At 39.5% G+C, this 14,370-nt stretch overlaps 1 protein-coding gene across 1 annotated transcript; it reads left to right on the forward strand.

Annotated features, from left to right (window-relative positions):
- The first annotated feature begins 12,129 nt into the window (after positions 1-12,129).
- On the forward strand, positions 12,130-12,525 carry LOC138874968 (uncharacterized). Its single transcript, XM_070153767.1, has one exon. The coding sequence runs from the start codon at positions 12,130-12,132 to the stop codon at positions 12,523-12,525; it is 396 nt and encodes a 131-aa protein (XP_070009868.1).
- The last annotated feature ends 1,845 nt before the right edge of the window (positions 12,526-14,370 follow it).

Raw genomic sequence — 14,370 nt, forward strand, 5'->3', positions numbered from 1 at the left:
AGATATTATTGAGCTGGAGTGTTGAGTGTGAGTATTGTGTGACGAGAGCTGAGTCACGAGTGACTGAGAGGCTTGACCGAGAGGATATATTTATAAGTGATACCTTGCCCGAGGGGCCCATTTATGACATTTTTGCTTATTTCATTTTTCTTTCATAATGAGCCTCTGTTGGAAACTGCTAAGTAAATGATTTCAAAGTATTTCAATAGAAACTGAAGTTTTACGAAGTAACTGGCTTTTAAACTGTTGAGTTTGACTTGATATTCTGTTGAATACCCATATATATATATATATATATATATATATATATATATATATATATATGATTTTTAACTGCTCGTCACTACACATAGACCTTATTTACTTTAGTTAATTACCGAGTTGACGTACTCATGTTACTCCCCGCACCTTGTGTGCAGATCCAGGTGCTCGAGTGATAGATTGAGGGTCCCCAGCATTCTCAGAGCTTACCGGTGACTACAAGGTAGCTGCACGATGTTCGCAACCCTGCTTTCCTCCTTCCTATCTTAGTTTTTTGCATTTTTATACTTATTATGTATTAGTCAGTCAGATTGGGTTGTATTTAGAGGATCTTGACTTGTGACACCGGATTGTTGGACTGTGTTGGTTTATTTTTGCATTGTTTTTCGCACATTTCAATGATTTAGTACGTTTCTTATGAAAATTCGAGACTTAATCAGTCTTAGAAAAATGGTTTTATAAAAAGAATTCACTGTGGTTACTTGTTGGGTTGGCTTGCCTAGTATTGTGATAGGCGCTATCACAACCGGGGTATTCGGGGTCGTGACACACTTTTGCTTAGGTTTTGGATAAAAAATGTGTAAAAGTATTCCCGAAAACTGACTTATTGTGCTTGTTCGCATGATTTGGTTAAAATGAAGTAATAAAGTCATAACCAGCTCATAAAGGAGTAAATCTGCACAAGTTGAAAGCTGAGAGAAAAAGTGTTGGCAGCGATGAAAGAGTGTGGCCGCGGAAGGACAACTGCTGGGGCGACCACAATTACGCTCCCAGCGGAAATAAGGTTCAGAGAAGGAGTTTTGAAGGCATCAGAGGCTACTGACCGCGTTGAAATAGCACAACAGCGGAATTACGCGATGCAGCTGCGGTCCAAATAACGCTGAGGGCGAAATTGAGATTCAGAGGAATGGAAAATTGAGCTCAAGTGAAGAGCATGGTCCGCGAACATATTTCGCGGCCGCGGTTGCAAACAACGCTGAGGCGATTTCTTTTCCATTCCAAGCGGAATCAAGTCCAGTCCCAGTCCAAAAGAGAAGAACCGCGGTCCGAGCTTGATTTTGCGCGGCCGCGGAAGTCCAAGCGCTGATGCGCTCATTAATCCGCTGTCAGCGGAACCTCTGTAGGGGCACTTTTGTCTAGTAATTTCAGCTGTGTATAAATAGATCTTTTCATATTTTTAGGGTATCTTTTGTACCGGAGAGCTCGTGAACCACCGTACTTAGCTATTTTAAGTAAGTTTAGAGTATCTTTAGCTATTATACTTAGATTTTATCTTTGTAATCAATATTTATGGCTTATATTTTATCGCCATCTTTGATTTCTACCTTTATTATGAGTAGCTAAACCCATTAGCTAGGGTTGTGACCGAACCCTAGTATGGGTATTTAATGGGTCTTCTATTTTAGGGCTTAATTGTTTATAGGTTAGTGATATTTAGCTTGTTTCATGCTTTAATTGTAGAATTGGTGGTTGCAAATACTGATTCATGCCTTTATGACTTAGACTCTTCTTGAGAAAGAAGGACTAAGTCTAGAAAATTCTGGCTAACAAGGAATTGGGGTGCACTCAGAGATTGATAGCCCCAATTAAAGGGTAAAACCTAGAGACAGTAATACTCGACTTGAGCCAATTTTACTTGTATTGTTTGAACACCCAATTGGGCTTGAGAAAGCCAATTAGGGCAAAGTCACTCAAACTACTGAGATGTATAGAGTGAGTAATTTTGTGTAATGGTTATATCACGACCCCAAATATAACAAGCTTGTCCTAAATCTTAGATCCCATTAGATACTCGCCTAGGTGTAAGTCACTTCCCTAGTGACTTTTATCACTTGAGAAAACCCTTACAAAAACATTGTTCTTAGCTTATTTTCAGCATTCATTAGCATTAAAGTAGAATATTAACAAACCCAAACATGTTTAGAAGTGCAATTAAGAACAACGCACATAGCTATATTGGATAGAAATCCAATTCCAAACCAATATTAACTCTCTGTGGATTTGATCCTGACCTTTCGGGTAAAAGCTGCATTGACCACTCCTCGCCATTATATTGTGGTGTAGGGTAGGAGCTAATCACTTTTTGGCGCCATTGTCGGGGAGTTAAACGGTTGTGGCTATCTATATGACTAGTTGTATGTTTTGTTTTTCTTTCCTTCTGTTTCACTAATTTATGTGAGTTAATCGATTCAGGTACGAAATGGCAAACAATGATCCTAACGGAAATGTTATCCTAGGGGAGGAGGTAGATGATAATGGTGAAGATGAGGTGCCTCTAGTACCTCAAAGTCAAAGAAGAGGCCGCCATGCCAATGATAATATTCTAGACCCTCCCCCAGCGCCGCCACAAGTAACTCCTCAGGAGCTTCCAAATGAAGGGTACGCAAGTGCAATTGTCCCACCTCATATCCGGGTAGGCAATTTCCAGATTACAATTGTCATGCTGACCTTATTGGAGCAAAAAGGGTACTTCACAGGTGCTCCCCATCAGAATACATATAAACATCTAAGGGGCTTTGTGGATACCTGCTGGGGAAGCAAACAAATAAGCGTGTCGGAGGATGCATTGAGACTGAGATTATTCCCTTTTTCACATATAGGGAAAGCTTTGGACTGGATCGAAAGACTCCCTAACCATTCCGTCAATACATGGGATGAGTTGGCCGACAAATTTATAGCCAAGTTTTTCTCATCGGGACATATGGCTGCATTAAGGGATGAGATCTTAGCATTTAAACAGGAACCAAATGAACCCTTTCATGAAATCTGGGATAGATATAGAACTATGGTCAAGGAATGCCCCAACAATGATATGACTGAAGCAATGATCCAACAGACATTTTACCAGGGTATAAACACGACCAATCAATGTGTGGTAAACTAGTTAGCAGGGGGTAATTTTATGAAGCTCTCTTATACTGTGTCTTGCGAGATTCTTGATGAGATGGTTAACACTTCATCAGCCTGGCAGAGTCGGGTGAATGTTCCTCAGGGGGATCCTCATGTCATAAATCCTCACAAGGAACTTCAGGACCACGGACAAGCCATAGATGAGTTGACAACAACCATGAACCAGTTAGTCAAAGCACAACTTCAGTAGATTCAAGGACCAAAGCAAGTAAACGCAATGGAAGGTGTTAATCTACTGGTAAACAAAAGGAGACAGTCTGGTCAACAAATGCAAAGCAATCAAGATCAGTTTGATCAAGGTAGTAGTGGTTACAACCATGATGATGGATATTGTGAGCAAAGTGAAGAGGTTTTGTATTCCAACAACTGTCAAGGACAATGAGGTAATGCTCCAAACCAACAATGGAGATCGCAATGGAATAATCAGAATTGGGGCAACCAAGGCCAAGGAAATTAGAACAATAACAACAACAATTCCAACAATTGGGGGAACAACAATCAGAACTGGGGCAACAACAACAGTTGGGGTGGCAACAACAACCAAAGAGGGTGGAATAATGGTAATCAAGGTAATCGGGGGCCGGGTTTTCAAAGACCTCCAAAGTTTCAACAACAAACAATCCACCTCTATTTTTATCCCAAGGTCCTTGCTCATTAAACAATAATATGGGAAGGATTTAGTTGATGTTTGAGCAAATGATAAAAAAGAATACCGATTCTGATGCTCAATTAGCGTCCCATACTACCTCGATCCACAATCTAGAGGTCTAACTTGGTCAGATTTTGCAAGCGTTAAATACTCTCCCTAAGGGGTTACTACCTAGTGACACAGTAGTAAACCCGAAAGGTGGGAATAATACCGGCCATGCTATGGTGGTGATCACAAGGAGCGGTAGAGGTCGTGAAGCTAGGGGTGTGCATTCGAATCGATTTATCGATATCGAATCGATTATTTGTTATCGGTTTATCAATTTATAGATTTCGATTTCGAAATTTTCCTTATCGAGTTATCGATTTCGATTTCGATTTTGTCCTCTTCGGTTATCGGTATTGATAAACCGATAACATATACTAAAAAGACAAATATAGCCTTATTCTATAATACTACCCTTTCCCTTCACTTAAGTCCCTAACCAGCTAACCCTATTATTTCCTCCCTTCTTCAGCACCGCTTCTCTTCAGTCTTCACTGTGCGTAGACCCAATACTAGGTGACTCTTCAGTCTTCACTTTCTGCTTACAAAGTACAAACTTAGCTCTGTTCTATCGCCACTCGCCACTGTCGCTGTTGATTATCGCCGTTTCCGGAAAGCTCTTGGCAGGTACCATGTAGAAATTAATTTTTGTTTTTGGTTAAGAATGATTTATTCTAGTCAGTTCACGCTACTCCTAATTGATTATATTACCTTCTTATTAGTCATTACTAGTTTTATGATTCATCAATTGAATATAGTACTCTACTTTGCCAGTATTGTTCTTGTACTTGTAAGAAATCTCCAATGTCTCCAACTACAATTATTTTAGAAATATTTATTTACTTCTCAAAAAGAAAAAATATTAATTCAGAGATATTTAAAGTGGTTTTTTAAGGTTGACACTAGTTTGAGAAGGTGAGATTTGAAATGATACCAATGAATGAATAAGCTTAATTGTAAGATTTATGAGACAGAAACATTGACCTTGACAGTGGAGTATATAAATTGTCTCGACTTCGACTTCTACTAGTTTCGATCAAATTTGAGAATTATAATAAGGCTTAACTGCTATTGTTCAATTTACTTGTTATCATAAATATTTGAGTTTTTAATCTTACACTTGCTATATTCATCAAAACAAGTATAAAATATAAGCATCTTACAAAATCATGAAAATACTTCAGCGTGTCGCAGTTTTAGTGATGCATAATTCCTTTTTAATTCTTAATGTTATTCTAAGTGGATACAAACCAAAACTGAAAGCCTGAAACTTTTGCTTGCAGTTGCGCTCACTTGACAGCTCTAAGATGAGATTCAATTGCGAGGAGTGCTGACTTCGTCTTGCTTTGCTTCATTCAACTCGTTTAAGACTGTAAGTTACATTCTTAATTCACTTCATATGGCTGAAAATGATAAAATTGATCAAGTGGTTGATGAAAGTAGAGATTTTGAGTCTACTGCTGCAACTACTCACTCGACAGTTATAAAACAAAGGAAAAAATGATCTCAGGCATGAGATTTTTTTGAAGAAAAAGTTGATGCTAAAGGAAATAATAAATATGCATGTAGATTTTGTGGACAAGAATATTTTGAGACAAAAGGCAAAAGTACGACACAAATGCATAGTCATATCAGTAAATGTCCAAGGAATCCTTATAAAGTTAAAAATGGTCAAAAACTATTACCATATCAAACAGTGTCGGGAGGTAATAAAGGTGATCTTATTCCATGGAGATTTGATCAAGAAGAGTGTAGGATGGCTTTGTGTCGCATGGTGATTGTTGATGAACTTCCATTTAGTTTTGTTGAGAAGGAAGTCTTTAGAAACTTTATAAAAGTGGCACAACCTTGTTTTCATATTCCTTCCTGTACTACTGTTACACGGGATTGTTTTGCTCTTTTTAATGTGGAAAAAAATAAATTAATGAAGTTTCTTAAAGGCACAAGTCAAAGAGTAAGTCTTACCACCGATACATGGACTTCTATTTAAAAAATTAACTATATGTGCATCACAGCCCATTGGATTGATAGTGAATGGATTATGCATAAAAGAATTATTAACTTTTCTCCAATTACTAGTCATAAAGGTGAAGATATGACAAGGTGAATTATTGATTATTTGCGTGAGTGGGGGTTGTAAAAGATTTTCACTGTCACAGTTGACAATGCTAGTTCAAATGATGTGACCGTGGAGAAGTTGTCTGACAAATTAGATGATTGGGGAATCAATTCCATGAATGGTCAACACCTTCGCATGAGATGCATGTATCATATTGTAAATCTTATTGTGAAATATGGTTTAAAAGAGTCAGGTATTTCTATTGCTCGTGTTAGATGTGCAGTCAGATACATTAGACAGTCTCCTGCTAGGTTGAGGAAGTTTCAGGAATGTTTTAAAAGTGAAAATATTGTCAAGAAGTCTTTATGCTTAGATGTTCCTACAAGGTGGAATTTCACCCACTTGATGTTGAGCAGGGCTATTGAATATGAGAGTGCAATTAAAGAATATTCTGATCAAGATACCGGCTTGTCACGTTATCTTATGTTTGATGCTATTTCAGTTGGAAAGCCTATAGGTTTGCTTACAAGAACTGATTGAGATGATGTAAAGAGAATTGCACAATTTCTTGAAATATTTTATAATCTCACTTTGAAGGTGTCCGGATCACTTTATGTAACATCGAATTCCCATTTTCTTGAAATTGGTCAAGTTGCTATTTGCTTAAATCGCTTAATAACAACTGAAGATGTACTTTTGAGTGAGATGGCATCATGTATGTGGAAAAAAATTGAGAAGTATTGGGGTGAACCAACAAAAATGAACAAAATGATTTTCATTGCTTGCGTTTTGGTTCCTCGCTACAAGTTTACTACTGTTAGTTTTGTACTTAAGAAGATGTTTGGAGACGAAGGGACAATTATTGAAAAAGAGGTTCATACTTATATGAGTTCATTCTTTAATGAGTATGTCTCTAAATTGGTTTCAAAAGATACTGGTGGTAAAGTTTCTACCTCTTTGCCAAGCTCTTCATTCAGCACAATGGAAACTTCAACTCCTGGTTTAGGCGAACTTTTAGATGAAATAAGGAAACATAAATCTGCAAGTGGAGGTGTAGATTCTAAAACAGAATTGGAAAATTATCTTGCAGAAGATCCTGAAAATGAAAGACCTGACTTTGATATCTTGGCTTCATGGAAGGTGAACTCACCTAGATTTCCTATTCTTGCTAATATGGCTCGAGATGTGCTTTCTATTCCTATTTCAAGTATGGCATCTGAAAGTGCATTTAGTACCGGAGGGCGTATTCTTGACCAATTTAGGAGTTCATTAACTCTTAAATTGGTTGAAACTCTAGTGTGCCTTCAAGATTGGCTTCGGAGTGAATCGCTTCCTGTAAATGTTGAGGAAGATTTAGATTTTCTCGAGACACTCGAGGAAGGTATGTATATTTTAATTAATTTTATTGTATTGCTTAATATAGTTAAATAATATATTAATTGCTTGACTTGTTAATATATATTCTTATTATATTTTACTAATCTTGGCGAAGAAGCTTCCACCGACGATGTTTGCTAGAGTTTGTTAGCTGCTATGTAAGTTTTCCATTTTAAATAATATACTTGTAAAAGAATGTGATGCATTACGAAGTTCTTATTATTTTTCTTAATTTCTTCTCGGTTTAAAGGTTAGGACTTTCAGCAAGGGATACCACATTTAAGGAATGATCATATTTAAAGCTCAAGGGAATGAATTTTAAATTAATGATGTATTTTGTTTTGCTTAGATGAAATGTAGTAGAACTTACCAGTTTGGTATAAGATTTGGAGAGAATGAGGCATTTTACGAGTTGACTCAACTACCTCTGGAACTATGCTTTGGAAATATTGTACTGATCACAGAATATCTTGCACAAGTAATCTCTTCTCTTCATGGTAGATAAGTTCCAAAATTTGGATCTGTAGCATAGATATAATCTATTACTTCTTTTACATTAAACAAGAACATTAGAAACTTGGTCTTGCTACTCTTGAAAAATAAGGTACACATTTTGTTTTGTTAAACTAGCATCGAGAGTTGTTGTTGCCTCTTTATGTAGCTGTACTTAAGCTACATATGGTTGAAAGTCCACATCTCAAATAGAAGTGGCTTTGCTACTTTGTCTACTTCATCGTTTGATTCACTTGAATAGTATTTAAGCTTTGGTTTGTTTCAGTTTCTTGCTGCTTGGGAAGAAATAGATGTTCATAACATGATTATGATGAAATGTTGCATAGAATATGTTCGTCTTGACCCTACAATGAGGTTTTGTATTTCTAGTGTTTGAATTGTTGCAAAAACAGGGCAACTACTGGTTGATAGAAAGCTAGTTAATATAAAACACATTGAGCAAAAACCTTTAGGTGCAGAATTGGGTAGGGGCCGCACGAACGCATGCCCCCACTACCACAAATTTTCTTATTGGTGTAATCAATAACCGAATCGATAAGCCCCAATAATCAATAAATTGAAATTGAAAAAATCGAAACCTTATTGAAACGATAACGATAAGCATATGTACAATTCGATAATTGATAAGTAATTATCAATAAGGGTCAAAATCGAATCAATAAATTGAATGCACACCCCTAGGTGAAGCAAGTACATCCAAGCAAAAGGATGTTGTGAGTGATGATGTTGAAGTGCAATATGAAGATGATCCTATAGTTGTTGAGCAAGTGAGTAAAGAGAATGTGAATGGTGAGGTGAGAATTGATATTCATGACAATGAGGAGGAGACTCAGAATGACATGAACCCATCTAGGGAACACGTAATAGACATGCCGAAACCGGTAATGCCTAAATCCAAGGCTCCTTTGCCTAGACCTCCTTCACCTTACCCTCAAAGCCTTGCAAAGCAGAAGAATGAAAACTAGTTCAAGAGGTTTATTGAGATGATAAAAAGTTTGTCGATCAATGTGCCCTTGGTGGAAGATCTTGAGCAAATGCCGGGATATGCCAAGTTTATGAAAGACTTGGTAACTAAAAATAGATCTATGGATTGTGAGACCATAAAAATGACTCATCAAGTGAGTGCTATTGTGTACTCTATGGCTCCAAAGCTTGAAGTTCCCGGCGTATTTACCATTCCATGTACCATTGGGAGTGTGGATTTTGCAAAGGCATTGTGTGATTTGGGAGCTAGTATAAATTTGATACCTTATTCCGTATTCAAAACTTTGGGTATTGGTCAACCGAGAGCTACTTCAATGAGATTGCAAATGGCCAATAGAACAATGAAGAGGCCACTTGGTATTATTGATGATGTTCTTGTCCGGGTGGAAAAGTTTATTTTGCCTGCTGATTTTGTGATCCTCAACTACAAAGTTGACTATGAGGTGCCGATAATATTGGGAAGGCCTTTCCTAGAAACCAGAAAGGCATTGGTTGATGTGGAAGCAGGGGAACTCACCTTCCGGGTGGGTGACGAAAAAGTTATCTTCCATGTGTGCAAATCAATGAGGCAGCCGAATAGTACTGAGGTTTGTTCTTTTGTGGATCTGGTAACAGAGGTGATAGTTTATGACACGAGTGCCATTATCAATGTGGAGGATCCTTTGGAAGCGGTGTTGTTGAACCATTATGTAACCGAGGATGAAGGCTTGGTAGAGTGTGTCAATTCCCTGCACAGAATGAGTTCTTACTCCTATGAGCACCGTAAACTCTCCTTGGATCTTGAGAATAGAAAGACTCCACCAACAAAGCCCTCAATCGAGGAACCTCACGTATTTGAGTTTAAGCCTTTACCTCCACACCTCAGGTACGAATTCTTAGGCCCTTGTTAAACTTTACCTGTTATTCTTTCTTCTTGCCTTACTAATGTGCAGGTAGATGCTACCCTTGAGGTGCTTCAAAGAAGGAAAAAGGGCAATTGGATGGACTCTGGTTGATATTCGGGGATAAGCTCCACCTTTTGCATGCACAAAATTATACTTGAGGAAGATTCCAAACCCTCCGTGGAACATCAAAAGAGATTGAACGAGGCTATGCAAGAGGTTGTCAAGAAGGAAGTTATCAAGTGGCTAGATGCAGGGGTCGTGTATCCCATCTCGGATAGTTCATGGACTTCACCGGTCCAATGTGTGCCGAAAAAGGGGGGTATGACTGTGGTCACAAATGAGCAAAATGAGTTGATCCCCACTAGGACTGTCACAGGATGGCGGGTATGCATGGACTACCGAAAACTGAACAAAGTGACACGCAAAGATCATATTGCATTGCCCTTTCTTGACCAAATGCTGGATAGACTTGCTGGGCATTCTTACTATTGCTTTCTGGATGGGTACTCAGGCTACAACCAGATTATTATTGCACTAGAGGACCAGGAGAAAACCACCTTCACATGTCCATATGGCACCTTTGCATTTTCTCGGATGCCATTTGGTTTGTGTAATGCACCGGCTACCTTTCAGCGGTGTATGATGGCTATATTTACCGACATGGTGGAGGACTTCTTGGAAGTGTTCATGGATGATTTCAGTGTTGTGGGTGACTCTTTTGAAGAATGCTTAGGTAATTCTTGACAAAGTGTTGGCCCGATGTGAGGAGACAAATCTAGTGCTTAATTAGGAAAAATGCCACTTTATGGTCGAGGAGGGCATTGTCCTCGGCCATAAGATCTCAAAGAACGGTATAGAAGTGGACAAAGCAAAGATTAAAGTGATTTCAAAACTCCCTCCTCCTACTTTCATCAAAGGAGTGAGGAGCTTTCTGGGCATGCGGGGTTCTACCGAAGATTCATCAAGGACTTTTCCAAGGTGGTGAATCCTTTGTGCAAATTGTTAGAAAAGGACGCAAAGTTTGTGTTTAATGATGATTGCATGAAAGCTTTTGAGCTTCTCAAGTATAGATTGACTACCACTCCCATCATCACCGTACCCGATTGGAGCTTGCCTTTTGAGCTCATGTGTGATGCTAGTGACGTTGCGGTTGAGCGATCTTGGGGTAAAGGGTGAACAAGATGTTTCATCCAGTTTACTATGCAAGCAAAACTATGAATGATGCTCAGGTTAATTACATGGTGACAAATAAAGAGTTGCTAGCAATTGTGTTTGCAATGGAGAGGTTTAGGCCTTATCTCATGGGTGCCAAAGTGATTGTTCACACTGATCATGCGGCACTCCATTACTTGATGACAAAAAAGGATTCTAAAGCTCGATTGATGAGATGGGTTTTATTGCTTCAAGAATTTTGACCTAGAGATTGTTGATCGGAAAGGTTATAAAAACCAAGTGGCGGACCACTTGTCCCGCTTGGAAGACGAGGGGAGACCCAAAGATGGTCTCGAAGTTAATGATGCATTCCCGGATGAAAATCTCCTCTTAGTTTCTGTGAATAGTATGCCTTGGTTCGCCGATATGGCCAATTTTCTTGTGACCGGCATTGTTCCGAGTGAGCTCTCTTCTAACCAAAGGAAGAAGCTTAAACGGGACAACTTGGATTATTAATAGGACGAACCTTATCCTTTCAAGATTTGTAATGATGGTGTGATCCGGAGATGTGTCCCGGAAGAGGAGCAAATGAGTATTCTTGATGCTTGCCATTCCTTGCCCTACGGTGGTCATCATGGTGGGGCGAGAACTGCTTCAAAGGTTCTCAGCTATGGTTTTTATTTCCCTACTCTGTATAAAGATGCTGGTGAGTTTTTCAAGAGATGTGATGAATGTCAGAAAGCAGGTGGAATTTCCAAAAAGGATGAAATGCCTCTCACCACTATTCTTGAGGTTGACATTTTTGATGTGTGGGGCATAGACTTCATGGGGCCTTTTGTGAGTTCGTGTGGCAACACATACATTCTGGTGGCTGTTGATTATGTTTCCATGTGGGTTGAGGTCGTGGCTTTGCCCAACAATAAAGCCCGTAGTGTGGTGGCATTTCTCAAGAAGAATATTTTTACACGGTTTGGCACTCCTCGGGCAATCATCAGTGACGTGGGCTCTCATTTCTGCAATAGAGAATTTGAAACTTTGCTTGCAAAGTATGGTGTCAATCACAAGGTATCAACCCCTTATTATCCTCAGGCTAGTGGACAAGTTGAGGTCTCCAATAGGGAGATAAAGAGCATATTGTCAATGACTGTCAATGCAAATAGAACTGACTGGTCAAGAAAATTGGATGATGCTTTGTGGCTTACATGACTGCTTATAAGACTCCAATTGGTATGTCTCCATAATGGTTGGTATTTGGGAACGCGTACCATCTTTCGGTTGAGTTAGAACACAAGGCCATGTGGGCGCTGAAGAGGTTAAATCTTGAGTGGGATATTGCAGCAAATCTCCGGGTAGAGCAACTCAATGAGCTAGATGAGTTCCGGTTTCATGCCTATTCCAGCTCGTCCTTATATAAGTACAAGATGAAGTACTTACATGGCAAATATGCATGGAGCAAGGAATTCAAGGAGGGTGACTTGGTTCTCTTATTCAACTCTCAGTTAGGACTATTTCCGGGAAAGCTCAACTCAAAATGGAGTGGCCCTTTTGAAGTGGTACATATGACTCTATTTGGTGCTCTTGATTTGAAGAATAAACGTGGTGAAGTTTTCAGAGTTAATGGGCACCGAGTCAAACACTACATGGGAAAATTTGATGACAGCCATGTGGTGGCCTTGATCAATTTCAAATGATGATGCTAACATGCGTCGTGCCGCGACGTTAAATCAGGCGCTTCTTGGGAGGAAACCCATGTGTTTTTCATTTTATTCTTAGTGTAGGATTTGTTTTGAACTAACTGGTTGTGAGATATGTGTAGGAATGTTTGATGCAGTGCAGGACAATACTGGAAAATTTTGGCTAAGTTTGTAACTGGACCGCTGAACGCGCTCAAAATTCCGCGGTCAGCGGAAGCATTTCGCGGGGGAATAATTTGGTAGTGGATGCAGACTTGAAAAGTCAAAAATGAGACTTCTCTGAAGTTTCATCCGCGTCCGCGGTGGCTTTTTCGCGGTCAGCGGATGTGTTCCACGGCCGCGTCCATTTTTCGCTATCAGCGGAAATGTTGAACATACAGCTCTTTAGAACAGGTAAAGCACGAACCACGATGGAATTCCGCGGCCGCGCCAGGTAAGCTCTGTGGGTCCCGGGCTTTCTAGTATAAATAGAAGGTCATCAGACCTTTTACCCTTTTCGCTCCTTGAAATCTCAAAAGAATTTTTCTACTGTTCATATGTCCTAAATTTGAGCCCATTTGCATCACTCTAATTAGAAGTCAATTTCCAACATTAATTCAATCCACTGTTATGTGCAAATCATAACACTGCTTCTATAATTTTTCTTTTCTTTTCGTTTAGTTTAACTTCTTCCTCTTTTCTTTTAATTTCAACCAGGGTTCATTAGTGTTAATTGAATTATGCTTAAATAGTTAGGGTTAATTAGTTAATACCTAGTAGGGGTTAGTGGTGTCTATGATACCCTTGCTACTGACAAGAAAAGTTGAAACCCAAGGATTGCCGAATTCATTTTCGAATTCCGCGGCCGCGGATGTAATTCCGCAGTCAGCGTTCTTGTGAAATTATGTGCTACAATTGTTTTAAATTCCACTCTCACCGGTGGAAAGTCTATTGTCAGTGGACCAGTTTACGCGACCGCACTTCATTTTTCGCGGTCAGTGGAATTAAAGTTCAGAGAAGTGTCAAATTGGGCCTGCGACCGTGTTTGTTTTTTCGTGGACAACGGTTCAACTTCTGCGGTCGTGCCTAAAATTTTGCTCTCACTTGTTGTTCAAATTCAGAGACCGGGTAGTCTAAATCCCAGTCCTTTGCAACCGAATTCGAAATTCTGCTCTCAGCGGTAGCTAATCCGTGGCCGCGCTCCTTTTTCGCTGTTAGCGGATCTGTGCCTGTTGGAACACTATAAATTTTTTTAATCTACCTTTCTTTACTGATTCTTTTAGCAACAATACTAATGATCTTTCACTGATTGTGTATGCAAACAATGGTCAAATCAAAGGTGGAAGCAAGAAACAAAAATGGAAAGTAGAGTCCTCCCGGGGTAGGGGATGAGGAAAAATCAAGTTACTCCTAACAGTATAACAATCAATTGGGAAAATGAGAATGGCACTTAAAGCTGCAGATAGAATCGCATCCCATTCCAAGGGAAGTGATTATGTCCCTTCCCGAGAGGCTTCAGAGGGTGATTCTGCACCTACTCAGGTCCCGGACTTCCCAAGGAGGTTTCAGTTGAGAGACATGCCTACACCCTCAGCTTCACCTACTTCTCCTGCTTCTCCTGAGTTGTCTGATGGCTCAGAGGACAATAGTGAGTCTTCAACATCAGCCTCTCCACCTAGACAAGAGCCAATTGATGTAGATGTTGAGACATTGAATGACGGAAGAGGGGGAGATACCCAGACTGGAGGGTTGGAGAGAACACAGAACCCGGTGGTGTGGCAAGAAAGATTCGTCAGTGAGAAAGCCTACCATAAATTCCGGGAATGGTGGCTTTAGAGGTCACTCACATATGAGCAGCAGTTC

Source organism: Nicotiana sylvestris, chromosome 8 (assembly GCF_000393655.2).
Source record: "Nicotiana sylvestris chromosome 8, ASM39365v2, whole genome shotgun sequence".
Classification (NCBI taxonomy): Eukaryota; Viridiplantae; Streptophyta; class Magnoliopsida; order Solanales; family Solanaceae; genus Nicotiana; species Nicotiana sylvestris.

Bases quoted from the DNA above. Each gene is read 5' to 3' on its own strand.
- LOC138874968 (XM_070153767.1), top strand. From the start codon at position 12,130: ATGTGGGCGCTGAAGAGGTTAAATCTTGAGTGGGATATTGCAGCAAAT.